The sequence below is a fragment of the Tursiops truncatus genome, chromosome 15 (assembly GCF_011762595.2).
Source record: "Tursiops truncatus isolate mTurTru1 chromosome 15, mTurTru1.mat.Y, whole genome shotgun sequence".
Classification (NCBI taxonomy): domain Eukaryota; kingdom Metazoa; phylum Chordata; class Mammalia; order Artiodactyla; family Delphinidae; genus Tursiops; species Tursiops truncatus.
The window spans coordinates 56,791,600-56,818,805 of NC_047048.1; the positions used below are offsets into that span (position 1 = coordinate 56,791,600).

Consider the following 27,206-nt stretch of genomic DNA (forward strand, 5'->3'; position numbering starts at 1 on the left):
GCTTAGTTGCTCCACAACATTTGGGATCTTCCAGAACCAGGGCTCGAATCCGTGTCCTCTGCCTTGGCAGGCAGATTCTTAACCCCCGTGCCACCAGGGAAGCCCCTTACTGGGATTTTGTTGATTGCATTCCCATGATGTAGTTTAACAGTTTCCCTGTCTTCTGTATTTCCTGATTATTAGTAATTGAATCTAGAGGTTTAATCAGTTTCAGGGTTGATTTTTAGAGGGAAGATTACTTCATAGAGGGTATTGTGTTCCTTACCAAGAAGTATGTGTATCGAATTGATTCTCTTTATTTTGTGAACAGCCATTGATATGCAATCTTCAGATCTTTACTTCATTAATTAGTCTTAATTCACTATTGCAAAATGGTGGTATTCCAATTCTATAATTCCTTCTTCATTTATATTCTCTAAAGAGAAATATTCAGCTTGCTAATATTGTTTATGCAGTGGTGACGTTCATGTAGGAAAAGCAAGATAAATGCTTGAATTCTTGCTTTCCTACATGACGTTCATGTAGGAAAAGCAAGATAAATGCTTGAATTCTTGCTTTTAAATGCTTGAATTCTTGAATTCTTGCTTTTGAAGTTTTCAAAATAAGGTTGGTTCCCAACCGTTTTCCAAAAGTAACCAGTAAAAAAAAAATAGTTTTTTAAAATATATCTAATTTTGAACTCATAGATTTAAATATGTTTGATATGTTTCTGTCCATTGCAGTTATCATCTTTACCGATGCTCTAAATTGTTCCATCTTTGGGCTGTGGTCTCACTTCAAGTTGGTTACAAATCCTTTTAACACAATCTTAATAGTCCTCAATAACTTCTCTGCTATATACTGTGACAAGATATTCCAGGCTTATCTTGTACGTTTCCTGTCTCAGACCTGGAATTGGTCATTTCTCTAGTAAGTTACGTTTTCTTTGAGTGGGAAATCACATTTCAGCACCACAGTCTGGGTGCTAGAAATTCTCCTTGCTCCTGGTTTGGTCATTGTTTCTAGATCTCTTCAGTGGACGAAACTAGGAAATTCTCTTCTCTCTCTCCCTGTTCCCTCGCCTTTTCTCTCCTTGTGTGTGTGTATGTGTGTATACACATATACATACTTATATATACATGCACATGTATATACATACATAGGTACACACATATATACCTGATTTTTATCCTATGTTATATATAAAACATACTCAGAAAACAATATCAGCACTGTGTCCTACGTATTACTGAAAATAATTTTAGACATATATTGACATATATGTAATGTAATACATGTGGGTGTATATAAATATATATATATATAATAAACAAAATATAGATTGTCTAGGCAGCAAATAGTGAAGTCACTTGAGAATGTTGTTTACACTAAGTATTCCCAGCAGAGATCCATTATGCTTTATGCCTAGGACCATTGCATGTCTAACACAGAGTTCATAGGTATGAGTACTTGTGTATCCTTAAAGAGAACAGTAGGGAAGAGCATAGATCCAGACAGCCAGTTTTAGTGCAGCAAACAGGATGCCTGCTGTAAGCAAGGCACTAGGCTGGGTGCTTGTCATGTACACTTACACAGTGTGAGATGGACAGTAAAGAGAACTATCCAATTTGAGTACAAATTAACAGCAACTTCCAAATAAGGACAAAGATGTCACTTGAGTATCTCAATCAAGCAAGTCATAGCTGATATTTTGGGTTAACTGATGATGCCTTAAAAAAAAGCCAGGAACACAAAGCAATGTGTAGTGGTTGGGAACAGGAATGAGTTCAGAGAGGAGGCTGAAAAGCAGCTGGGATGGGGGAGGGAGGCAGGCTGTATGTAGAGGAGAGTCAGCTGGGAAGGTGCAGAGTTCCTCATACTTGGAGGAGAGGATGAGGGAGGAAAGGGCTCTGGGCCACCTCTGGCCCCACTGAACTTCTAACTAAAGTCAACTAATTTGTCCTTAAACAAAGCTTCACTCTGTGAGCTTATGGTACTAGGTGTAGTGTCTCATAAATAGCTTTAGGTGACTCATAAATAACTCCCTCTTCAACAAGCGTTGCTAACTGTCCTTTTTAAAAACAGCTTTTAAAGGACATTACTGCCCTTTTTTTTTTTTTTTTCCCCCGTTGTGCGGGCCTCTCACTGTTGTGGCCTCTCCTGTTGCGGAGCACAGGCTCCGGACCGCAGGCTCAGCGGCCATGGCTCACGGGCCCAGCCGCTCCGCGGCATGTGGGATCTTCCTGGACCGGGGCACGAACCCGTGTACCCTGCATCGGCAAGCGGACTCTCAACCACTGCGCCACCAGGGAAGCCCATTTACTGCCCTTTTAAAAAAAACAAAAAAAACAGCTTTATTGGAATATAATTTATATACCATAAAATTTACCCATTTAAAAAAAAAAATTTACCCATTTTAAGTGTACAGTTTGGTGATTTTTAGTAAGTTTACAGAGGTGTGCAACTATCACCACAATTTGAATTTTAGAACATTTCATCAACCCAGAAAGTTCCCTTGTCCTCACTTGCAGTCAACCTCCATTCCCACTGTCAGCCCTAAGCAAACCACTGATCTACTTTCTGTCTCTAGATTTGTCTTTTCTGAGTATTTCATATACTGTAGTCTTTTATATATGGCCTCTTTCATTGGGCATAATGTTTTTGAGGTCCATCCATGTGGTAACATGTATCAGTAGTTTGCTACTACCTTTTAAACAACATATTTAAACGGTCTGGTATTTTGAGATCAGATGCAGTTTCATGATTCTGGTTTTCTAAAGTACCTCCTTGAATGAACACATTGTCTTTTCATTTTCTTTCTAGGATTTGGTGGCTTTTGAACGTCAGTGGACTAGCTTCTTCGCCAGTTTTGACACAGAAATTCCCTTCTTGCTGGAACTGTCTGAATCTCAGGCGGGTGAGGTATGTAAAGGAAGGGTTAAAGAGAAAGAAGAAATTGGCTAGTTTATTTATTGTTTTTATTTTTATTAAAAATTTTCTCAGGGCTTCCCTGGTGGCGCAGTGGTTGAGAGTCCGCCTGCGGATGCAGGGGACACGGGTTCGTGCCCCAGTCCGGAAGGATCCCACATTCCGCGGAGCTGCTGGGCCCGTGAGCTATGGCCGCTGAGCCTGTGCGTCCGGAGCCTGTGCTGCACGACGGGAGAGGCCACAGCAGTGAGAGGCCCGCGTACCGCAAAAAAAAAAAAAAAAAAAGTTCTCAGAATGCAGCACTACCAATCTGAATTTGGCTATCATTTCCTTAAGATTTGTTGCATGCTATAAAGAAGTTTTTAACTCCCATGCCAACCCCTATATAAGAAGGTTTTTTTTTTTTCTGTGCCAGTTTCTCTACAAGAAAGATACTCATTTGTCAGAGGTGGTGCCCCTGTCAGCCAGGAATTCTGTTGGGCACCAGTTAATAAGCCTAGGAATAATTCTCCACATGTGAATAGCACACCTTTGTCAGTCGAACCTCTAGGTAATGCCAAGCTTTCTTTCTAGGCAGACAACAGTAGTGAAGTTACTAGGTTCAGGATAAGACCCACTCCATGAGTAAACTGAGGTATGTAAATCAAGAACTAAGGCACAGGGGCTTCCCTGGTGGTCCAGTGGTAAAGAATCCGCCTTCCAATGCAGGGTACATGGGTTCGGTTCTTGGTCAGGGAACTAAGATCCCACATGCCGTGGGACAGCTAAGCCCACTTACCACAACTACTGAGCTCACACGCCTCAACTAGAGCCCGTGTGCTGCAAACTATAGAGCCCATGTGCTCTGGGGACTGTGCGCCACAACTAGAGAAGAGAAACCCTGCAGGCCACAACTGGAGAGAAGCCCGCGCACCACAGCAAAGAGCCCGCGCGCTGCAACAAAAGATCCTGCGTGCCTCAACGAACATCCCGCGTGCCACAACTAAGACCAGATGCAGCCAAAAATAAATAAAATAAATAAATAAATAAAGTAAGTAAGGCACAAAACTGGTTCCCAAACTATTCCCCAAAACTAGTCAACAGGAAGGATTAAAAGAGTGATCTTGAGCTTGCACTTGAGCTTACTTTGGGCTTGCACTGCCCGTCCTCAGTTCTGCTGTGTTCCACTGTGACCCAGAACAGGCCCTACTCCTGCCCTTTGGAACTGGAGTTGATCTTTGTTGCTGTGCATTTTACTTTTACATTATGTTATAAACCCCACAATATTTTGGGGTTATCTTTGTTTAAACAGTTGTCTTTTTTGTCTTTTAAAAATCTTTAACAGTATTTTTTAAAGATTTAAATAATTCAAAAATCTTACATGTCTGCCCATGTAGTTAAAATTTCTGGTGCTGTTCATTTCTTTGTGTAGACACAGATATCCATTTGGTATGATTTCCTTTGCCCCGAAGGATATCATTTAACATTTTTTGTAGTGTGAATCTTCTGATGATTAAGTCTTCCAGCTTTTGTATGTCTGAAAAAAAATTTTATTTCACTTTCGTTTTTTTCTAATTAATTATTTATTTATTTTTGGCTGCATTGAGTCTTTATTTGCTGTACGCAGGCTTTCTCTAGTTGTGGCAAGTGGGGGCTACTCTTCGTTGCACTGTGCAGGCTTCTTATTGCGGTGGCTTCTCTTGTCACGGAGCATGGGCTCTAGGCACTTGGGCCTCAGTAGTTGTGGCTCACGGGCTGTAGAGCACAGGCTCAGTAGTTGTGGCACATGGACTTAGTTGCTCGGCGGCATGTGGGATCTTGCCGGACCAGGGGTTGAACCTGTGTCTCCTGCATTTGCAGGCAGATTCTTAACCACTATGCCACCAAGGAAATCCTTCACTTTCATTTTTGAAAGTATTTTTGCTGTGTATAGAATTCTAGGTTGACAGTTTTTTCCTTACAGTACCTGAAAGATGTTCCACTCTTTCTCACTTGCATTATTTCTGATGAAAAGTCATTGATCTTTATCTTTATTCTTCTGTACGTAACTTGTCATTTTTCCCTCTGGTAGCTTTTATGATTTTCTCTTTCATTACTGGTTTTGAGTAATTTGATTATGGTATGTCTCACTGTAATTTTGATCATATTTCCTATGCTTGGGTTTTGTTGAGCTTTTTGGATCTGGATTTTTAGTTTCATCAAGTTTGGAAAGTTTTTGGCCATTATTTTTTCTGTTCTCTTTTCCTTCAGAGACTCCAATTACTTCTATATTAGGCCACTTGAAGTTGTCCCACCTCTCACTGATGCCCATTTCAGTTTTTTATTTTTTTTAATTCTTTTTTTCTTATTACTGATTCTAAGAGTAAAAAATATTCAAAAAGATATACTCAGTGAGGGCTTCCCTGGTGGCGCAGTGGTTGACAGTCTGCCTGCTGATGCAGGGGACACAGGTTCGTGCCCCAGTCCGGGAAGATCCCATATGCCGCCGAGTGGCTAGGCCCGTGAGCCATGGCCGCTGAGCCTGTGCGTCTGGAGCCTGTGCTCCACAACGGGAGAGGCTCCAACAGTGAGAGGCCCGCCTACCGCAAAAAAAAGATATACTCGGTGACGTGTCACTCCTGGGTTCTTACTACCATATTCTGATTCCCACTTTCTTCCCACCCTTTTTCCACCCATTCCATTACCAGTAGGTAACAAATCTCTTCAGTTTGTGGTTTATGTTTTCTGTCTCTTTTGCACAAATGATCAGATACATAGGTTATTTTCTTATATCCTTTCTTTCATTGAAGAGTAGCATACCATATGTAGTCATTTCCACTTTGCTCTTTTCACTTAACAGTGTATCCTGGAACTCTTTCTAGGTCAGTTCATTCTTTATTATAATTCATAATACAGTTGACCCTTGAACAACACAGGCTTGAACTACCTGGGTCCACTTGCATATTTTTCAGTAGTAAATACTACAGTACTACATGGTTCAGGATTGGTTGAATTCATGGATGCAGAGGAGCCGCGAATTCAGAGGGCCAACTATAAGTTATATGCAGAATAACCCCTGTCTTATGTATGTGTATTTAGGTTATTTTGCCGTTGCAAAGAGTGCCATAGTAAATAACTCTGTGCTTATGTATTTTCATATTGTTGGAGGTTTGTATACCTAGTAATGGGATTGCTGGGTCAAAAGGTAAGTGCATATGTAGTTGTGTTAGCTATTGCCAAATTTCTCTTCAGAAAGGTTGTCCTGATTTGCATTCCCACTAGCAACATATGAGAGTGCCTGTTTTACCACAGCCTCACCAATAGAATGTGTTGTCATACTTTTTAATTTTTGACAGTCTCATCGATGAGAAATGGTATCTTGGTATTATTTTAGTTTGTGTTTTTCTAATTATGACTAAGCTTGAACACTTTTTCATATGTTTGAAGGCCATTTTATATTTTATTTTCATGTCTTTTTCCCATTTTAATATTGGTACAATACTATTAACTGAGCTATAGAGCACAGGTTTTAGGTCTTTTGTTCCTTGTTTTTTACGAGTTCTTTATATATTTAGGGTATTACCTTTTTGTCTGTGATATATATTCCAAATATTTCTTCCTTATTTATCAATTGCTTTGTTTATGGTGGTTTTTTGCCATGCAAACTTTTTATCTTTATGTAAATGTATTAATATTTTCTTTTATTGCCTCTGGATTTTCAGTCATATACAGAAAGGCTTATAAATCTAAGGTTAAAGAGGAATTTACCCTTTTAGTACTTGTATGGTTTAATTTTTTTAATTTAGATCCGTAATTCACTTGGGATTTTTTGTGTATATGATGTGAGATATGGATATGTTGTGAGATATGGATCTAATTTTATCTTTTTTTCCCAAATCCAGTTAGAATCCTGACTATGCAGCTCACTAGCTCTGTGACCTGGGACAAGTTAATTAAATTAGCTAACTCATCTGTAAAGAGGGGATCATGATAGAATGAATTGCGTAGGTTGTTACTAGGATTACAGTTGACCCTTGAACAGCACTGGCATTAGAGACCCAGACCCTCCAGACCCTCCACACAGTCGACAATCTGCATTTAACTTATAGCCAGCCCTTTGTGTACACAACACCTCCTTATACGCAGTCCTTCCATATTTGCGGTTCCTTGGCATCCGCGGTTCCACATCCACAGATTCAGCCAACTGCCTGTCATATATTACTGTGGTATTTACTATTTTAAAAGATCCACATATAAGTGGACCTGTGCAGTTAAAATGTGTTGTTCAAGGGTCAACTGTACTTGAGATAATACATTTAAATGCCTGTCACAGTTCACATGGTAAACCCTCAATAAACTTTAGCTGTTATTCCTTTAATATATAAAGAGTTTTTACAAATCAGTAAGACAAACTCCAAAACTCCAATTGATAAACATACAGAGGATGTAAATAAACAGTTAATTACCAAAGGGAAGTCCAAATGGCCATTGAACATATCTGAAATATTCTACTTCATTAAAAATCAAAGGGGTATAAAATAAAAACAACAACGAGGTACCATTTTTCGTTTGTCAACTTGACAAATATATTTTTAAAAGGACATTTATTGGACAGTGCTTACCCTGAGATAGGCACACTCAGATATTGTAAGTGGAAGTGTACATTGATCAGACTTTTTTGAAAAACAATTTGGCAATATAGTTTTGCCTGCTTACCCTATAATTTCATTTCCAGATTTGCCTTAAGGAAATCATCAGAGCTGTAGATAAAATTTATGAGAAGTTATTCATTACAGTATTATTTATGATATAAGAGTTAGTAGCAATATAAATTTCCAAGAATAAAGGACTATTTAATAAACTTTGGTACAATCTATATATATTCTATGAATATACCATAGAAGAAAGATTTGAAGAAAATGTACCAGAACGTTAATAGTTCTTAGAGATTGTAGGTGGTTTTTATTGTATTCTAAAATAAGCATATATTATTTATTTAATGGGGGGGAAACAATCAGTATTATTTAAGGGGATTAGAATTGCCTTTTGAAGTTTTGAACTCTTGACAAAGACCCTGCATATCAGTGTTTGATTAGTGTTTAGCCTAGCACTATGCACATCAAAGCTGAGAAGTACTTCTGTGGTTTCCTGGGAAACTTCTGTCAGTACTTCTAAGTCACTTGGATTCTCCCTCATTACTCATTTTAAATTAGTATACTAGAATTAATATATATTATAATTTATAGAATTAAAATAATTCTAATTATTGGAAATGTAGAAAAAAATTTAATAGAAGAAAAAGATTCCTATATGGTTAGTAACTTAGAACACAGATGGTGGTTTGTCCAATTTCCTTTCAGTAGTTAAAAACTGTAAAATTTGACAAGGATTTTTCTTTACCTTCCTTTTCCTTTCTTTTTCTTTTGCAGCCTTTTATCTTTTTTCTTTGCTAATTGTTGTTTGTTTGCTTTCTATCCCCAAAATTCATGTTGTTATCCACCACATATGTCCTCCCATGTTCTTATAACAATCTATAAACATGTATCTCTCCCTCTTTCTCTCTCTCTCTCTCTCTCTCACACACAAACACACACACACACACGCACGCACACACACACTATAAGCACACATACATGCATATATGATGGGTTTGTGATTGTTTTATAAAACTGTGATCTTAATATATATAATGTTGACTTCTTTTTTAGCCATTCAGAAGTTACTTTAGTCATGGAATGATTTCCAGTCATATAACTGAAAATAGGTAAGATTCTTGGGAAAGAAATTGAATGGTAATAGAGAAAATGGGGTTGACAAGGGGGTGGAAATGGGAGAGAATCTAAGTACAGAAGCTGGAGTCAGGAAAATATGGGTTGACTTTAGTCATCACAGAGTAAGAAATCCATACTCTATAAAATTGTCTGTTTCACTGCTTTTGTATTAAAGTTTTATGTTAAGGTGGCTTTTAAAACATTGTAACTTGCTAAAATCTAAAGAAAGGAATTTTTTATTCCATCAGTAACCCAGCAAAGCTAGAGGAAGCAGAGTGTCCAAGGGCTGGGCAGTGATCAACAGTGGCTTGTTGGGGAGTAAAAGGGATTGGGCATAAAGGTCCAGCCCCAGGAAGACATGGGAGCAATGAGGGTTGCTGCATTTGTTTTCTTGAAGTGTTTCCTTCAGTACCTCTTTTGCAATGATAATCAGGAGGGCCCAGCAGCGGATAGTTCCTCTGATGGATAAATGCGAGTAGATCTTTCCTTTCTTTTCTTCCCCAATTGCAGTCCAATCTGGTAATGAGACAGACTACCCTGGCTGGGACTCAGAGTCATCTTTTTCTGCACAGAGTCTCACTTAACTTGAATTAAGCATCAGAATAGAATCAGGGTCATTTTTGCTTTTAACAGCCCCAGTTTGTCTGAAGCTTAAGGAAGTATGTTTACGAACAATGAGAAGAAATACAAAGGATTTTCCACATGACATACTCTAAGGGCAATTTAAGGAAAGGGTATGGGATAAAGAAAGCTGTCTTAGTCTGTTTTAGCTCCTGTAACAAAAATACCATAGACTGGGTAGCTTATAAACAACAAACATTTATTTCTCCATTATAGTTCTGGAGACTGGGAAGTCCAGGATCATGGCACTGGCAGATTTGGTGTCTGGTGAGGGCCCACTTTCTCATAGATGGGTGTCATTTCACTCTAACCTCACATAACAGGAGGGGCAAGGGGGATCTCTCTGGAACCTCTTTTATAAGAGTTTCTTTTATAATCTTGTTCATGAAGGCTCTATCCTTATGACCTAATCACCTCCCCAAATCCCTACCTCCTAATACCATCACTTTGGGGGTTAGGATTTTAACATGTTGAATTTTGGGAGAACACAACATTCAATCCATAGCAGAAACTATCTTTTTAAAATATCCTTTAGTCATTGACTATTTGTTGACAAATAGGTGTGACATACTAAGCAAGAGATACATGATTTAAAAATAAACCAGACACAGTCTCTTCCCTCATGGAGTGAATAGTGTGGTGGAGAAATAAGACGTTAATCAAGCAACCTCACAAAGAAATATGTAATTGCAAACTCTGATTGACGCCTTGAAGGAAAAAAGAACATGGTACTGTGAAGACCACACTGGAGAGCTGACCTCTGGGGGGAGATGAGATGTGAATGATGAGTAAAGATAATTAAGGGATAAAAGCAGTGGTCCTGAGATGAGAACGTAAGGAACATAAAAGAAATGTGTGTCGAGGAACATAAAAGAAGATGAGTTTGGCTGGAGTGTGGAAGTTGGGAGAGAGTGGTCTTATATGGAGCTAAAGAAATTGGCCAGGCCAGACCATGTTAGTCTTTGTTGGCCATGTGAAAGATTTCAGCCCTTCTCCTGAAAATAAAGGCTTTGAATGTTTAAAAGATTATCTTCTCTGCAATGTGGAGAATGGATTATAGGAGGGCAGAGTGGAAGCAGAGTGGAAAGTAGGGAAACTCTGAGGAAGCATTGCAGCCAAGAGGAAAGAGGGAAGAGAGGGATGGGTGCAGGGACAGGTAGGTGTGGTGGTGAGAACATTTGCAACCCTACTTTCTTCCTTCCCTCCTAAAGCTACTTGGGAATGGTTAACAGCTCTATTGTTTGTCTACAGTGTGAGTATCACAACTGCTATCATTCTTGAAAATGTATATTTCTATCAAAATGCTATTGTATAAAACTGGGATTTTGCTCCATCTCTGTATCGTGGACAGCAAACTTACAGAACTTTCTCCTTAAGCAGCAGGACAAGCTAAAAATATAAACATGGCTTGGGTTTAGGTATGTCCCTATGGGTCAGTAGGAGGAGTCAAAGATAATCTGGTATCTCTTCCCAACCAGCAGGGAGCATTAGGTGGACTGTACTAATCACCTTGCTCAAACCGCAGGATGACAGTCAGAGAAGCCCAAGAACTCACTCATTTGGAAGTTTCCCTAGCCAGTAATCTCTTCACTAATTACATGTTTTTGATTTGCCACTCTAGCCCTAATAGGCAGCCATTTGTTCTCTTTGGTAATCATTCCACACGAGAAAACCTGAATGCTGGCAACTTTAACTTCCCTTCTGAAGGGCACCTGGTACGCAGCACTGGTCCCAGCGGGAGCTTTGCCAAACACATGGTGAGTGGCTTGACTACCTGGTGCTTAATTGGTTTTATTATCAAATAGGGAGGAGGGGAGCTGGATAAATGGAACCTTTCCAACTAGTGTATTGATTTAACCTTGAACTTGAAGTTGTTTTGGTGTGAAAAGTGATTAAAAACTGACTGTGTATTTTTATATAAGTACTAGATATGATTTGAAAGTATCATATTTAATTTTTAAATATTGAAGGGTAAAGGTTAAAAAAATACTTTCACGAACCAAACTTTCAGTTATCCAAGTAGTATCAACAGTAGAATAAGAATTTTAAATTAACTTGAAAATAGACAGTCATTCCAAGCCTAAATTTGCTATGTCTTGACTGTTACATTTCAAGTGTTAAAAGAGAACTATCATCTAGAAATCTATATCCAGTGACAACCTCCTTCAGTAATGAAGGGGTAATCAAGACATGCTCAGATGAAAGAAAACTAAGAGAATTTGTTGCCAGCAGACCTACCCTAAAAGAATGACTAAAGGAAGTTTGGTCAAAACAAAGAAGAAATGATAAAAAAATTTAAAAAAAAAGAAGGAATCTTGGAACAATAAGGAGGACAAAAGAACACAATGATAAAACCAGAACATTTTTTTGTATACTTTAAAATAGTGAATTTTATCTCAAAAAAATTGCAAAAAAAGAAACCAACCCCAGTGCACACCCACATTGTGGATGACTTAGCCAATTTCTGTTTTTAGGTCTGTATGACTCCAAAGCCAAAGGGCTTTCAGTCATTAACTCAGTAATCATTATTGAGTGTCTACTATGTGCCAGTCACTGTGCTAGGTGCAAGGAAAATATAGTCATGGTCTTTGCCTCGAAGGATCTTACAGACTAGTAGAAGAGTCAGTGAGGATGGTGCTGTGAAATGTTTGGAGCAATAATTTAGCCATCCATTACACACCTTAGAATGGCTGAAACACTGACAACACCAAATGTGGAGCAACAGAAACTCTCATTCATTACTGGTGAGAATGCAAAATGGTACAGCCACTTTGGAGGACAGTTTGGCAGTTTCTTGCAAAACTAAACATACTTTCAACATCAGTCATGCTCTTTGGTATTTACCCAAATGAGCTGAAAACTTAGGTCCACACAAAAACCTACATAAGGAATTTTTTCTTATAACATCACTTTTCATAATTGCCAAAACTTGGAAACTTGGAAGCAGCCAAGATGTCCTTCAGCAGGTGACTGGATAAATAAACTGTGTTACATCCATACAGTGGACTGTGTTTCAGTGATAAAAAGAGCTATCAAGCCACAAAAAGACGTGGAGGAACCTAAAATGTATATTGCTAAGTTAAAGAAGGCAATCTTTAATGGCTACATAGTATATGACTCCCACTATATGACATTCTGGAAAAGGTACAACAGTGGAGGCAGTAAAGGGAATTCCCTGGCGGTCCAGTGGTTAAGGATTCCACGCTCTCACTGCCACTGTCACTGCCGAGGGCCTGGGTTCAATCCCTGGTCGGGGGAACTAAGATCCTACAAGCCACGCAGTGCAGCCAAAAAAAAAAAAAAAATGGAGACAGTAAAAAGATCAGTTGTTGCCTGGAGTTTGGGAGGAAGGGAGAATAGATGGATCTTAGTGGATTTTTAGGGAAGTGAAACTATTCTGTATGATATTGTCATGATGGGCACATGTCATTATACATTTGTCATAACCCATAGAATGTACAATACAAAGAGCGAACCCAAATGTAAACTATGGACTCTAGTTAATAATAATTTATCAATATTAGTTCATCAGTTGTAACAAATATAATATTACAAGACAAATAATAGGGGAAATTGTGGAGGCAGAGGGACGGACAGGAGATAATGTGGGAACTCTTTGTGCTTTCGGATCAGTCTTTCTGTCAACCTAAAACTGCTCTAAAAAAAAATAGTCTATTACCAAAACAAAAATGTAGCAGGTTATTTATACAACTTTCTGTAATAATTGGGGTTCTTTATTTTACAAACGTGAAAACCTAATGAAGTCAAGGAACTTACTGAGACCTGGTCCTGGGGTGGTAGGGGGCCTAGTTATGAACTTTCATCTTCATTCAGCTCTGTTTCAAGGTGACATACTTATCTTTTCCATTTCTGTGCCATTTGTGAATAATTTACAAATTAACAGGTGATATTAAATCTGAAAATCCAGATTATCTGAGCAATTTTACATTACACATGCAAATTCTGTTGTACCAATTTCCTTTTTAATGTAAATGTCAATAACATTTTTTTTCCAGTATAGTCGATTTACAATATTGTGTTAGTTTCAGGTGTATAGCACAGTGATTCAGTTATACATATATATGTGTGTGTGTGTGTGTGTATATATACACACACACACACACACACACACACATATTCTTCAGATTCTTTTCCCTTATAGGTTATTACAAAATACTGAGTATAGTTCCCTGTGCTATACAGTAGGTCCTTGTTGGTTATCTATTTTATATATAGTAGTGTGTATATGTTAACCCCAGCCTCCTAATTTATCCCTCCCCTCACGCCCTTTTCCCTTTGATAACCATGAATTTGTTTTCTATGCCTGTGAGTCTCTTTCTGTTTTGGAAATAAGTTCATTTGTATCTTTTTTTTTTTTAGATTCCACATATAATATCATATGTATTTATCTTTTTCTCTCTCTGGTTTACTTCACTTAGTATGATCATCTCTAGGTCCACCCATGTTGCTGCAAATGGCATTATTTCATCCTTTTTTTGGCTGAGTAGTATTCCACTGTATATATATACCACATCTTCTTTATCCATTCATCTGTTGATGGACATTTAGGTTGTTCCATGTGTTAGCTACAGTAAATAGTGCTGCAGTGGACATTGGGGTGCATTGTATCTTTTCAAATTATGGTTTTCTCCAGTATGTGCCCAGGGGTGGGATTCCTGGATCACATGCTAGCTCTATTTTTAGTTTTTTGGGGAACCTCCATACTGTTCTCCATAGTGGCTGCACCAATTTACATTCCCACCAACAGTGTAGGAGGGTTCCCTTTTCTCCACACCCTCTCCAGTATTTATTATTTGTAGACTTTTTTTTTTGCGGTACGCAGGCCTCTCACTGCTGTGGCCTCTCCCGTTGCGGAGCACAGGCACCGTACGCACAGGCCCAGCGGCCACGGCCCACGGGCCCAGCCGCTCCGCGGCACGCAGGATCCTCCCAGATCGGGGCACGAACCCGCGCCCCGTGCCCCAGCAGGCAGACTCTCAACCCCTGTGCCACCAGGGAAGCCCCTGTAGACTTTTTGATGATGCCATTCTGACCAGTGTGAGATGATACCTCATTGTAGTTTTGATTTACATTTCTCTAATAATTAGTGATGTTGAGCATCTTTTCATGTGCCCTTTGGCCATCTGTATGTCTTCTTTGAAGAAATGTCTATTTAGGTCTTCTGCCCATTTTTGGATTGTGTTGTTTGTTTTTTTGATATTGAGCTGTATGAGCTGTTTGTATATTTTGGAGATTAATCCCTTGTCAGTTGCATCTAAACATCAATAAATTTGATGTTTATATAGGCTTACATAAATTTGTGACCTCATCTAAGGAAGCAGGTTTGAAATACATGGCACCTTAAAAAAAAACCTTTAGTTAGGGAAAATTTAGAAATCCAAGGAACATGTTTTGAGGAAATAAGCCTATTAACCAACAATTAGAATTATATACATGATTTTTCATTTAGGATCATGGCAGTATTGATCATATTCACTATGGTATAGTTTAGATTAGTCAGAATTAAATTTTTATTTCAAATCTACAACTTGGATTACAGAAAAATGCCATATATTCTCTTGTGACTTCCTTAATGGAGTAAAATAGAAGGAATGAATATTTGTGTCATATTTAGCTGTTTTTAAGATACTGTGCTAGGCTTCCCTAATGGCACAGTGCTTGAGAGTCTGCCTGACAATGCAGGGGACACGGGTTTGAGCCCTGGTCCAGGAAGATCCCACATGCCACGGAGCAACTAAGCCCATGTACCACAACTACTGAGCCTGCGCTCTAGAGCCCGTGAGCCACAACTACTGAAGCCTGCACACCTAAAGCCAGTGCTGTGCAACAAGAGAAGCCACCGCAATGAGAAACCTGCACACCTCACGAAGAGTAGCCCCCGCTCACCGCAACTAGAGAAAGCCCTCGCGCAGCAACAAAGACCCAATGCAACCATAAATTAATTAATTAATTAATTTAAAAAAAATAAGATACTGTGGTAATTTCCTTTCCTCTATTTCTTGTGGTAGCATTTTTGCATTTTGTACCTACTATCCTAGGAACCCTGATGAGATTGTTGGATTTTCAAAAAAGAAAAGGACATCCATTTCCATCTGTATAAATGAACAACTAAGCAGGGAAGAAAAATAAGAATTTAAAAATCTAGAGAACTTATTTTCTCTTCTGGATGGCCTGTGTACAGAGATAAAATACAAGTGAAGGTGGGAACCTGGGTATCACCTCCTTTCCTGAATTTGTAGCTGCCTTCCCATATATGCATATCATGTCAGCCAAGGTCCAAACTGTGAAAGTTCTGCACTAAACATTAATGACAGTCAAAACCCAAGCACATTTTGTCTTCTTTTCTTTCTAAGTTGTTAATTCTTTAGCATCCTGGGCTGACCCAACAGCAGCCTCACAATGTAGCCAAAGTTATAAGACACACACAAGATACCTTTGGAAAAACAACAATTAAAGGTGACCTTTTGGGCTTCCCTGGTAGCGCGGTGGTTGAGAGTCCCCCCACTGATGCAGGGGACATGGGTTCGTGCCCCGGTCCGGGAGGGTCCCACATGCCGCAGAGCGGCTGGGCCCGTGAGCCATGGCTGCCGAGCCTGCGCGTCCGGAGGCTGTGCTCCACAACGGGAGAGGCCACAACAGTGAGAGGCCCGCGTACCACAAAAAAAAAAAAAAAAAAAAAAGGTGACCTTTTCCCCTATGCGTTTAAAAAATAATAAATCAGCTGTTGGTAAAATAAAATGGATTTCTATTAACTATACACTTTTTGTTTCTCTAACAGTACACACTTAAGTCCCTGCTCCTTTTTTACTTTTTTTTTTTTTCCTGATGTCCAGGTAGTACAGTGTGTTTCACCAAAGGGACCCCTTGCTTGTTCAAGAACATACTTTTTTGGAGCTACTCATGTTCCTTACTTGGGTAAGTCCATATAAGTTGTCATCTCATCAACTTATCTAATGAAAAGTTTCTCCCATGAACTAGAAGTGGACTTGAGATTTACTACTTTCCTCAGAAACTCATTTTGTAGCCTGTAATTCCTTGTTGATGTGCCTAACACATTTCTCACAATGTATTTCAGGAGGAATAATTATCAGCTCAATATATATTAGGTCCAATCATGTGTGAGACCAAGTGCTTGGTATCAGAGGGAAGGCAAAGATGCGTCAGCTGTAGTTGGAGATAGCAGGAGGAGATATGGGCTGCAATGGGAGTTTGGATGACTCAGCCAGGTGCCTGTTGTTCTAGTGAGGAAGGTGAGGAAGAGCCATGGTAGAAGGGTACCCATAAGCTGGGAACATTGACAGGAGCAAGTGCTCTATGCTGAGGAGCCATTCAGAAAGGCTAGGCTGACTGAGGCTATCCTCTTTGCTGGGGTAACCAGAAGCTGCAGACATCCAAAGAGACAGAGAGAAGAACTCTTGAATGAATGAGGGTCCCAGCACTGTTCCACAGAGGAGAGTACATCAGAAACCAGGTTTTCTCCTGAGCATTGTTATATAAGCCAGGAAACTCTGAAAGAAGCATGACTTGGGTTGGATAATTAAGGAGGTGAAGAAAGAGGCAGAACTGAGCCTGCTTACTTATACCTCCTAATTTAAAAATTTAAAAATAAAAGCAAAAACATTCCAGAGATGAAGATTCTACATGTCTTCTCTGGTGTTTAGTGGTGATGCTGATTGGTTGTCAAGGTCAGTGTCAGGGATGATGGTCTGGGAGGATACTGGCAGAAACTAGGTTTCACTGTTGTTTGTGCTTGTACAGTATTTAACTCAAAAGAAAAAAAGTTCTTGACATCTTCAAATTAAGAAATTCTAGCCTCCTTGTGAAAGTGTTTGCATCTCCTGTAATCTTGTCACATTCTTAATACATGGTCCTCTTTCACAGGAGATGACAACAAGCTGCCCAAGAAAACTGAACAAATGTAAGTCTTCATTTCTATTACATTTTTTTCTTTCTCACATTGAGTTACTCAGATGTTGAGATTGTCCCATTTACCTCCTTTTGAGATCAGCATTGGGTAGGACATTTGGCTTAAGAGGTGAGCAGAGGGACGTTCCTGGTGGCCCAGTGGTTAAGAATCCACCTTCCAATGCAGAGGACGTGGGTTCTATCCCTGGTTGTGGAACTAAGATCCCCACATGCTGCAGGGCAAATAAGCCCGCACCACAACTACCGAGACTGTGCTCTCTGGAGTCCACGTTGCTGCACCTAAGACCCAATGCAGCCAAATAAGTAAATAAATAAATAAATAAGTAAAATAAGTAAGTAAAGTAGAGCTGTGTAGTCTCCCAGAATGTCCCAGCCCCTGTCTTTCATCTTGAAGTCTAGGCTAGAGACACTGCCAGGTTTGCCATCTGCTCCTCTCTCCAGACTCAGAGACTTCCTGCCTGCACACCCATGCATTTAAGTGGCATAACGCTTCTTAATATATTTTCTATATAGTGCATTTTTTAATAGGGCTTTCCAAAAAATAAAACATCCTGAAACCCATTGGTAGAACCTGTGTGAAACCACATCTGGTCTGAGAGGTGTTTCCTCTGAATTTGACACTGAGACTTATGGAACAGAGCTAGGATCTCAACTCAGGCCATGCAACTCTCTAGAAAGGGCCTAGTGTTGACTTCTCTCCTGCCCCCCGCCCCCCAGTATAGCAGGAAACCAAAGACAAGAAGTAAACTCATTAATGCTTGTCTGCTTGGGCTACCGTAAAAAATTACCACAGACTGTGTGGCTTAAACAACAGAATTTATTTTCTCACAATTCTGGGGACTAGAAGTCCAAGATCTAGGTACTAGCAGAGTTGCTTTCTGGTGAGGCTTCTCTCCTTGAGTTGCAGACCACCACCTTCTTAGTGTTGTGCTTACATGGAGAGAGAGAAAGATCTCTGGTGCCTTTTCCTTTTTTTAAAAAAAAAAAAATATTTATTTATATTTTAGCTGCATTGGCACATGGGATCTTTCGTTGAGGTGCACGGGCTTCTCTCTAGTTGTGGCATGTGGGCTTCTCTCTCTCTAGCTGTGGCACACGGGCTCTCTGATTGTGGCACGTGGGCTTAGTTGCCCCATGGCATGTGGGATTTTAGTTCCCCGACCAGGGATAGAACCCATGTCCCCTGCATTGCAAGACGGATTCTTAACCACTGGACCACCAGGGAAGTCCCTGGCATCTCTTCCTTTTATAAGGATACCAATCCTATGGATTAGGAGCCCACACTTTATGACCTCCTTTAACTTTAATTACCTTTTAAAGGCCCGGCCCTATCTCCACATATAGTCACATTGGGGATTACAGGTTCCATATGAATTTTGGGAGGATGTAATCAGTCCATAATAATGCAGGAATTTCTGAATTCCATAAAGGGATTTTCTTTCAGAATTATGAAGGTAATAGAGTTCTGTTATTACCTAATTAAATATCCTAGCATAAATTAGTTAGGTCTGTGCTTCCCAAAGGCTAACAGTGACAGGCCACAGAGAATCATTTAAGGATCTTTTTTAAAAGATACATTTCCCAGGCTATAGTAGTTCTCAGAACTACTGAATCAGAATCTCTAGGGTAGAACCCATAAGGCTCTGTTGGAAAAATATAAAGTAATATAATCACACTTGAAAATTTGAGAAATGAGGGGAAAAAAATAAGATTAACCATAATTCCTCTTCTTAGACACGACCCGTTAGTATCTCTTTTTTTTAATACATTGATTGATTGATTGCTGCGTTGAGTCTTTGTTGCTGCGCATGGGCTTTCTTTCGTTGCGGTGAGCGGGAGCTACTCCTCATTGCAGTGGGCAATCTCATTTGAGCAGGCTTCAATGAGTGGGCTTCTCATTGCGGTGGCTTCTCTTGTTGCAGAGCATGGGCTCTAGGCACGCAGGCTTCAGTAGTTGTGGCACATGGGCTTAGTTGCTCCATGGCATGTGGGACCTTCTTGGACCAGGGCTCAAACCCGTGTCCCCTGCGGACCAGGGTTTAAACCTGTGTCCCCTGCATTGGCAGGTGGATTCTTAACCACTGCACCACCAGGGAAGCCCCACACATTAGTATCTTAATGTGTATCTTTTTGTTGTTTTTTTTTAATTATACATATAGGTTTTGTGTAGCTGTAATTGTAGTGTGCATACAATTTTTGTGTGTGGGTTTTCTTTACGTTAGCAGCAAGTCAACCACATTCTCACGTGTTGGTGGATATGTATAGTCTTACTTTGCACTTGTTTGTGTTTCCATGCCAGCTGTGCTTAGCCATTGCCCTGGACCCTCATTCTAGACCCGTAGACATTTTGCTTAAACCAAAGTCACTGGTGCTCTACTTCAGGGACTGGTGTTGAGAGGTGCTTGGGCCCACATCAGGAGACTTGTTTAAGTCACAGGGCTGGTGGAATTGGGGCCTAATGGAGTCTACTGAAGGCAACAGCAGCACCATCCATGCATAGAGCAGGCCCTTCCCTAATCATGGGTCTCAGGCCTCCTGTCCAGGCCTTTCTATGAGTCAGAAGCCAGATAGCTTTGTACTGAACTCATGCCTTGAGGGTCTGTATAGGACAAGGCCAAGCAGGGGGTTGGCCTGAACCAGTGTTGGTACTGAGTGATGTTTGAATTAAGCTGGGTGAGGGAGGGAGTAAGGATATCTTTATATGTCTTTGGCCTCTATAAATCTTTGCCCTTAGTGTTGAGATGTGGAGGATTCTTGTCATACCTGGAAGTGGCCAAGCTGTTTGGCAGTGTCCCTGACGGGCACTTACCTACCTACCAGGACATACCCCTCTGCCATGGCCTGGTCAACAATCTTCAGGATATGTTGAACCTTGGAGCTGTCATTTTGTTATGTGTTGTTTCTCTTTTTCTTCTACCTTATTCAAATCTCTTACCTGCAATGCAGAGGTGTGGTGTGAGAGCCAAGGAGGAAATTGAAGGTGTTGGCAGTGTGATGTGGCACAATGGAAAGGCACCAGGCTGAGAGCAGACCTGAGTTCCTCTACAGGCCCTACTTGTTTCTTCTGTAAGATGAGAGTGTTAGACCAGATCATTTCTGTGTTCTTCCTGCTATCAAACTGTTGACGAGTCCAAGCTCGCTCTGCTCGCCACACAACAGGCCAATAAATCGGGAGACGAGGTGTTGAGGCAAGGAGTAGAGACTTTATTCGGCAGACCAAGAAGGTGGCCAAATAACCATCTTACCAGGGTTTGGATGCCAGTTTCTTTTATAGAATCAGAGAGGGAGAGGTGGTGAAGCAGTAAAGTAAAAAGGCCGTTTGTCTTGCAGAATATCTCCTGCACTGGGAAGGGGTTGTGTTAATTTCTTCTTTTCTGCAGCCATTCACAGGTGGGAAGGGTCAGGATGTCTCTCTGTGAGCTGAACAAAGGCCTTTTAGTTTAACAGTCAGGCAGAGGGTCAGGGTTCCCTGTGGCAGGCCATTGTGTATGCTTACAGCTATAGATAGTGATTATAATAATAACAAAAGCAATGAAAAGCAAAGGTTAAAGTAAAAGAAACAGAACCAACGTGGAGTCAGAATTTGCTCTTCCCTGTTACAAAACTCCTTTCGCCTTCCTTTACCTGTTACAAGATTCTCAGGCTTAAAAATAAACATATTCTTAGATAAGGCAGTTACTTGCCAAACCCCTCCCTTGCCTTTGAGGCCTTGTGGATGAGCCCCTTCTCTCTGTAATTTTCCTAATAAGACCCTGGGTCTCCTTCCCCTAAGGCAATGGTTCTCAACCGAGGGCAGTTCTACCACATTACTCCCACCAGTCCCTCCCCAACCCCCCATCCCCAGGGATGTTCGGCAGTGTCTGGAGACATTTTTGCTTGTCACAACTGAGGTTACTACTGAGAGGCCAGGAATGCTTCTCAACATCCTATAATGCACAGGGAAGACCTCTCAACAAAGAATTAGCTGGCCCAAAATGCAGAGATTGAGAAACCCTGCCCAAAAGGGAACCAGACTTGGATTTTCTGGGAATCTTCATGGCATTCCCTGTCTGGCAAAGAAAAAAACCTTCCTTTTTAAATAAATTTATTTATTTATTTATTTATTTTTTTTTTTTTTTTTTTTGCGGTACGCGGGCCTCTCACCGTTGTGGCCTCTCCCGTTGTGGAGCAGAGGCTCCGGACGCGCAGGCTCAGCGGCCATGGCTCGCGGGCCCAGCCGCTCCGCGGCATGTGGGATCTTCCCGGACCGGGGCACGAACCCGTGTCCCCTGCATCGGCAGGTGGACTCTCAACCACTGCGCCACCAGGGAAGCCCTATTATTTATTTTTGGCTGTGTTGGGTCTTCATTGCTGCTCACTGGCTTTCTATAGTTGCGGCGATAAGGGGCTACTCTTCGCTGTGGTGTGTGGGCTTCTCATTGTGGTGGCTTCTCTTGTTGCCGAGCACGAGCTCTAGGCAGTCAGGCTTCAGTAGTTGTGGCACGCGGGCTCAGTAGTTGTGGCACGCGGGCTCAGTAGTTGTGGCTCACAGGCTCAGTAGTTGTGGCTCACAGGCTCTAGAGTGCAGCATCAGTAGTTGTGGCCCACGGGCTTAGTTGCTCCGCGGCATGTGGGATCTTCCCGGACCAGGGCTCGAACCCGTGTCCCCTGCATTGGCAGGCGGATTCTTAACCACTGCGCCACTAGGGAAGTCCCAAGAAAAAAACCTTATAATGTCTTTGGGAAGTGTGAAGTCAGATAGGAAGCACAAAGTTGGGCAGGAGCAGGGGATGCTTCCCCTCAAAAGCATACTCTATTCTGTAGATCAGGTGAGCTATTTAGAAAGTGGTCTCCGGCTATTAATTTGCATTTAGAGACTGTCATACAGAGTGAAGTAACTCAGAGAAAAGCAAATATATATTAACACGTGTATGTGGAATCTAGAAAAATGGTACAGATGAACCCGTTTGCAAGGCAGAAAAAGAGACACAGACATAGAGAACAAACATATGGACATGAAGGCGGGGGTGGGGAAAGGTGGGGGATGAACTGGATGATTGGGATTGACATATATACACTAATATGTATAAAACAGATAACTAGGGCTTCCCTGGTGGCGCAGTGGTTAAGAATCTGCCTGCCAGTGCAGGGGACACGGGTTCAAGCCCTGGTCCAGGAAGATCCCACATGCCGCAGAGCAACTAAGCCCATGTGCCACAACTATTGAGCCTGTGCTCTAGAGCCCATGAGCCACAACTACTGAGCTTGCGAGCCACAACTAATGAGCCCATGTGCCACAACTACTGAAGCCTGCCCACCTAGAGCCCGTGCTCTGCAACAAGAGAAGCCACCACAATGAGAAGCCCGCACACTGCAGCGAAGAGTAGCCCCCACTCGCCGCAACTAGAGAAAGCCCGTGTGCAGCAACAAAGGCCCAACACAGTCAAAAATAAATAAATAAAATTAAAACAAAACAAAACAAAACAGGTAACTAATGAGAACCTGCTGTATAGCACAGGGAAGTCTACTCAGTGCTCTGTGGTGACCTAAATGGGAAGGAAATCCAAAAAAGAGGGGATATATGTATATGTATAGCTGATTCACTTCACTGTACAGCAGAAACTAACAGAACATTGTAAAGCAACTATACCCCAATTTAAAAAAAAATTTTTTTCATTTAAGTGGAGCGAGTCTTCTCTTCAATTGGATAATCTCTTTTGCCCCCTGAGGGGTCCCACCCTGAGGTTCCAGTAGCAGCCAGCCCTTAGCAGGCCTGGGGAGGAGACGACTTGAAGGTGTGCTGTGGTTGGTTCCTGGAAAAACAGCAAGTCTGTGTCATGATACCTTTCGGGTCCTCGTAGAGGGTCAGGGAGTCTACATAGTTTTCTTCTGTTGGATCACAAACAGGGAAGGTTGGTCTTTTGAGCAGAATTAAGAAAAGGTGGTTCTTATCATGGTTTAACAAGAGCAAAGTAAAAATTGGAACGGGGCATATAGCTTTTAAAAGGTCTAGAAATCAACAAGTTCTGTTATTATACTTTTCTCATTCTGTTTAAAAATCTGTTTCTTAGAGAATGTCATTTATGTGCACGCAGCTTTTGATGAAACCTTGTGATGCTGTAGTTAACCCTTATTTTTTGTTTTTAAAGTAGGCTCTTGTCACAGGTATATGCTGCTGTTATTGAGGCTGTTTTGGCTGCCATTGCATGTTATGCTAAAACTTCCAGTCTAACAAAGGTAATTTAAATACCGCATTTCTTTTTCCTTAGTAGTTATTTTAATGTGAAACTTCTTATCGATCTGTTTTTAATTTGGACACCTTATAGTACTTAATTTTGTCTGTGAACTTGGGCACCAAAGAGTTGCCTTTAGTGTGCTGAGCTTGTCTTATGAATGACAGCTAATCAGCACTTCTTTGTAGATATCTGGTTGTGTTAAAAAAAAATCATTCTGTAGTATATTGTTTTACTTAGCAGTTTTTTAAAAGTCTTTCAAAAGTTAAAAAATAAAGAAAAATATAGATTGTTCTGTGAATTTTAATAAAGTTAGATAAGTTGATTTTGAGCTACATAGTTTTATTTCCTATAATTCTGTGTTTTAAAAAATTAACTAAAGATTAGAAATTCTAACTTGTCTTTCCTAGACAGGCACATGTGTTCCCTTTCTCTGACCGTTTACTTCCTTGCTGTTTTGTGGTTAACCTGCTGTGCTGAGTTGGATTCTATATCTGACCCAGTGACAGATGAGAACGAGTTGGCTTGATGCCTCCCAGTGCCAATAGGACCTTTCCTGAAGCAAACCATTTGACATTGGAAAGGTTGTGTTGTAGATATCAAAGAGACTATCGCCTAGTCACCAGTTCCTTGTCACCAGTTCCTTGCCATCTTCCCTCCTCACTGAACTTGATTCCCCCTGTACTTGGGATTTCTCAGCCCTTTAGCTGAAAGCTTATGCAAAACAGTAGGTTATTCTTCAGTATCAGTTCTGCACCTTTGTTTTTTAACTGATTTTTTATAACTTTAGTTATTTGAATGTGCTTAGCATCTGGGCAGAAACACTGAGGGCAGTGATATCTTGAGGGGAGGAGAAAGCGCTTTTCCAGGCCTCACAATGGCACCGTCCCAGCTGGTTACAGGTCACCAGATCAGGTTCCAGTGCCCACCTGCCTGAATGAAGTGTTTTCATGTGAACCCAGACCGAAGAAAGCAGGCTCCTGTTTCCCCTAACAAGATGTTTTCACTTTAATCTATTGATGTATACAAAGTAGTCACTTAGAGGGGATGGGAAGTGTTCTCCTGGCCATATGTGAGAAGGGCCCTTCTAAGTGTATTCTTTCCTGCTGTGAAAGCTAATTGTCTCTGTTTTGTTACTGATTTTACAGGCCAAGGAGGTAGCTGAGCAGACCTTTGGATCTGGGTTAAATTCCTTTGAGTTGATGCAGTTTAAGGCAGCGCTACAGTAAGCAATAACTGATATTGTCTATAAAAGCTTTTCTTTAATGTTTGTGTTTTAAAAACCCCTTTCTCCTTTGTATTTGATATTCTGTCTCCCCTTTGAGAAATGTTCCAGTAAATCAATAAGATATGTGAAGGAGAGTCATTCATGATCAGGGTTTTATTTGAGAGGCCAAGGAGCCAAGGATGGAGGAACTGTTTGAGAGTCAGACACACTGCCTGAGGCTGGAATGGGAAGCAGATCAGTATTAGAACTGACAGACCTGGGTTCAGAGGTTAGAAAGATGAAGCTGGGGACATGAGTGGTGAGGTTTGTTAGGATTAGGGGCCCTGGGCACATGAAGATGGTCACTGCTTAGAAGAGAGTTGCCCTGAGCCTCATCTGCCTCTCAGATGGTAGAAACCCCTGAGCCTCGCTATGTCTCAGGGTCTAGAAGGTCTGGGAATTTGGCTTCCTGGCAGTCTTCCCATCACACATGTCCTGGCATATCACAGTGGATCTCTGTGTAGTCTTTGTCCATAGCTAAACCTTCTTGAACCCAGTCCACTCAAGCTTCTGTCCCATATGAGGACAACTTGGTGTACTTTTTTGTGAAGGAGACAAAAGACACCAATATCAGAGAGTTTCTTTAAGGACACTTCTGGGATGTGCCCTGTGGTACCTCAGTTCCATACCCCACATTTTCTTACATCTGCAGCCCTGGGTAGTGAGAAGGAACATTTGGAAAACTAAGTTAGTTAATGATCTAACAAGAAGAATTCTATTGCTATAGCTCCAGGAGTGTAGGAAAGAACCAGAACTCTTTGGTGCAAAGCTGTAGGCTTGCTTCAGGTTTCTTTTCCTTTCTTCTGGGTCTTCTGAATCTTGTAGCTCTGACCACGAGAGGGGAGGGCTAGAGGAAATTTGGTCCCTTAAGGCTGTGTGCTGACCTGAACTGTCTGTTCCTGGCAGACCTGAGTTTAAGGAAGCTTCTTTGCTTTCCAGCTGTGTGACCTTGGGCAAGATAGGGAGCTCTCTGTGCATCTGTTTCATCATCTTCCTGCCCTGTAGAGTGATTGGGCAAGTGAATGGGAGCTGCTGTCTCAGTGGGTTCTCCTCTCTTATCATCGGCATGGCTGACAAAGTCATTCCATTCCTCCTGTCCTCGGGGCCTTGCCTAGCCCACTCTGCCTTTCTAGGGCAGGCCACACTCTCAATCCCATGGCCTCCTGTGCATGGGGTGTACCACCCTGGCTGGAGGAAAGAACAAGGAGAGAATACATTCCAGGCAATAGGAGGAGAGTCTTCCAGGGCCAGCCCTCCACCCAAGAGCCCCACTTCCTTCTCTTCACATGGTCACTTCCCTCAAACTGCACCAAATTAGCAAATCTTCTCCCAAGAGGGACACGGGAAGTTAGCATATGACTGACTAGTACTTGTTAAGGCAAAAAAATTAAATTTAATTCAATTTAGAAACTTTCTTTTACAGAAAGAGTTGATGCCAAAAGGGTTTTCTGGTTATTCCTCAGTTCTGAAGGCCTGACCATGCCCATTATTACATAGCAGTTGACTGTGGGTAGCAGTCTGACTCCGAGCAGGGCTGGCAGCTTGACTTCAAAGGTGGTGAAGAGGAGGAGGAGCAGGAGAATATGTCAAGCTGTGGGCCAGAGGCCTGGGGCAAGTAGAGGTTTACTCTCAATCTGCCATGGATGGCAATCACATAGTTCTCTCCTGCTCTGTCCAAGAGTCAAGATAGCCCTGAGAATCTGCACAGAGGCAGGGCCGTGACTGGAGTCAGACACTGACCCCATGTTTGCTGATGGCATGATACCCTAAGGCAGGTAAGGACGACACACAACTCACTGGTGGCTGTGAGAGCCCAGCACAGGTGCATTGCAGTGGCAGGTGTCTGGGGAGGATGCCAACACAGTGGTCACAAAAGCAGACTGATTTTGTTTTATTTTGTTTTGGGTCTACAGCTCCAAGATGGCTTTTCATATACATGCTGTGAATAATCAGGGAAGGTAAGTATATGTTTATGGTGTGTCCTCACTGGGGGCAAGTTTTAGGAGCAAAATGAAGAGCAACTACCTTGTAACTGCTGGCATGGATGATCTTTTCACCCTTCTACACCTGGCAGTGGCATCACTCCAGGGCTGGGCTTGGAGGTGGCTGTGCTCAGCTGAGGCCCTTTGCCCTGAATGCTTTCCACTGAAAGACTAGGGTGGGTTGGGGGCTGAACCTAGTTCCCTCCAAGTGGAATTCTGCATACATGCAACCCAGTGTTTTGAAAATCCCTGAGAGAGATCTGAGTGTGAGTTGCTTCCAAGTTGAAAAAAAGAGAACACTGTAAATTTAATATATGTCTCTCCCATCAATTTCCTCTTGTAGAATTGTGCCTCTGGACAGTGAAGATAGCTTATACTTTGTGAAGACGGTAAGCAGAGCTGTTACAGGTCAGCTGGCAGGGAATGGCCTGTAGAGGACCATCTACAAGGGGTGAGGTAGGAGTGGGTGGGAGTCTTAGGCAGCCCACCCCTTACCTGAGAAAACTAGTCTACTTTCAGGACTGTTCCAGCTGCAGTGGTG

At 41.4% G+C, this 27,206-nt stretch overlaps 1 protein-coding gene across 10 annotated transcripts in view; it reads left to right on the forward strand.

Moving 5' to 3' along the window:
* DNAAF9 (dynein axonemal assembly factor 9) overlaps positions 1-27,206 on the forward strand; it is a 148,511-nt gene that overhangs the window by 55,259 nt on the left and 66,046 nt on the right. For 9 of the 10 annotated variants that reach the window (XR_012326237.1, XM_073792753.1, XM_073792756.1 and 6 more), the window contains exons 8-16: positions 2,803-2,901; positions 8,574-8,629; positions 10,879-11,014; positions 16,112-16,193; positions 17,160-17,196; positions 23,333-23,420; positions 24,565-24,641; positions 26,597-26,641; positions 27,009-27,054. Coding sequence is in view for 9 of the 10 variants with exons in the window: in XM_073792753.1 (XP_073648854.1) it covers positions 2,803-2,901; positions 8,574-8,629; positions 10,879-11,014; positions 16,112-16,193; positions 17,160-17,196; positions 23,333-23,420; positions 24,565-24,641; positions 26,597-26,641; positions 27,009-27,054 (666 nt within the window). In the remaining variant the exon portion in view is untranslated. The remainder of the gene's footprint in view (positions 1-2,802; positions 2,902-8,573; positions 8,630-10,878; positions 11,015-16,111; positions 16,194-17,159; positions 17,197-23,332; positions 23,421-24,564; positions 24,642-26,596; positions 26,642-27,008; positions 27,055-27,206) is intronic. The other variant, XM_033839187.2, reaches the window with a different exon arrangement.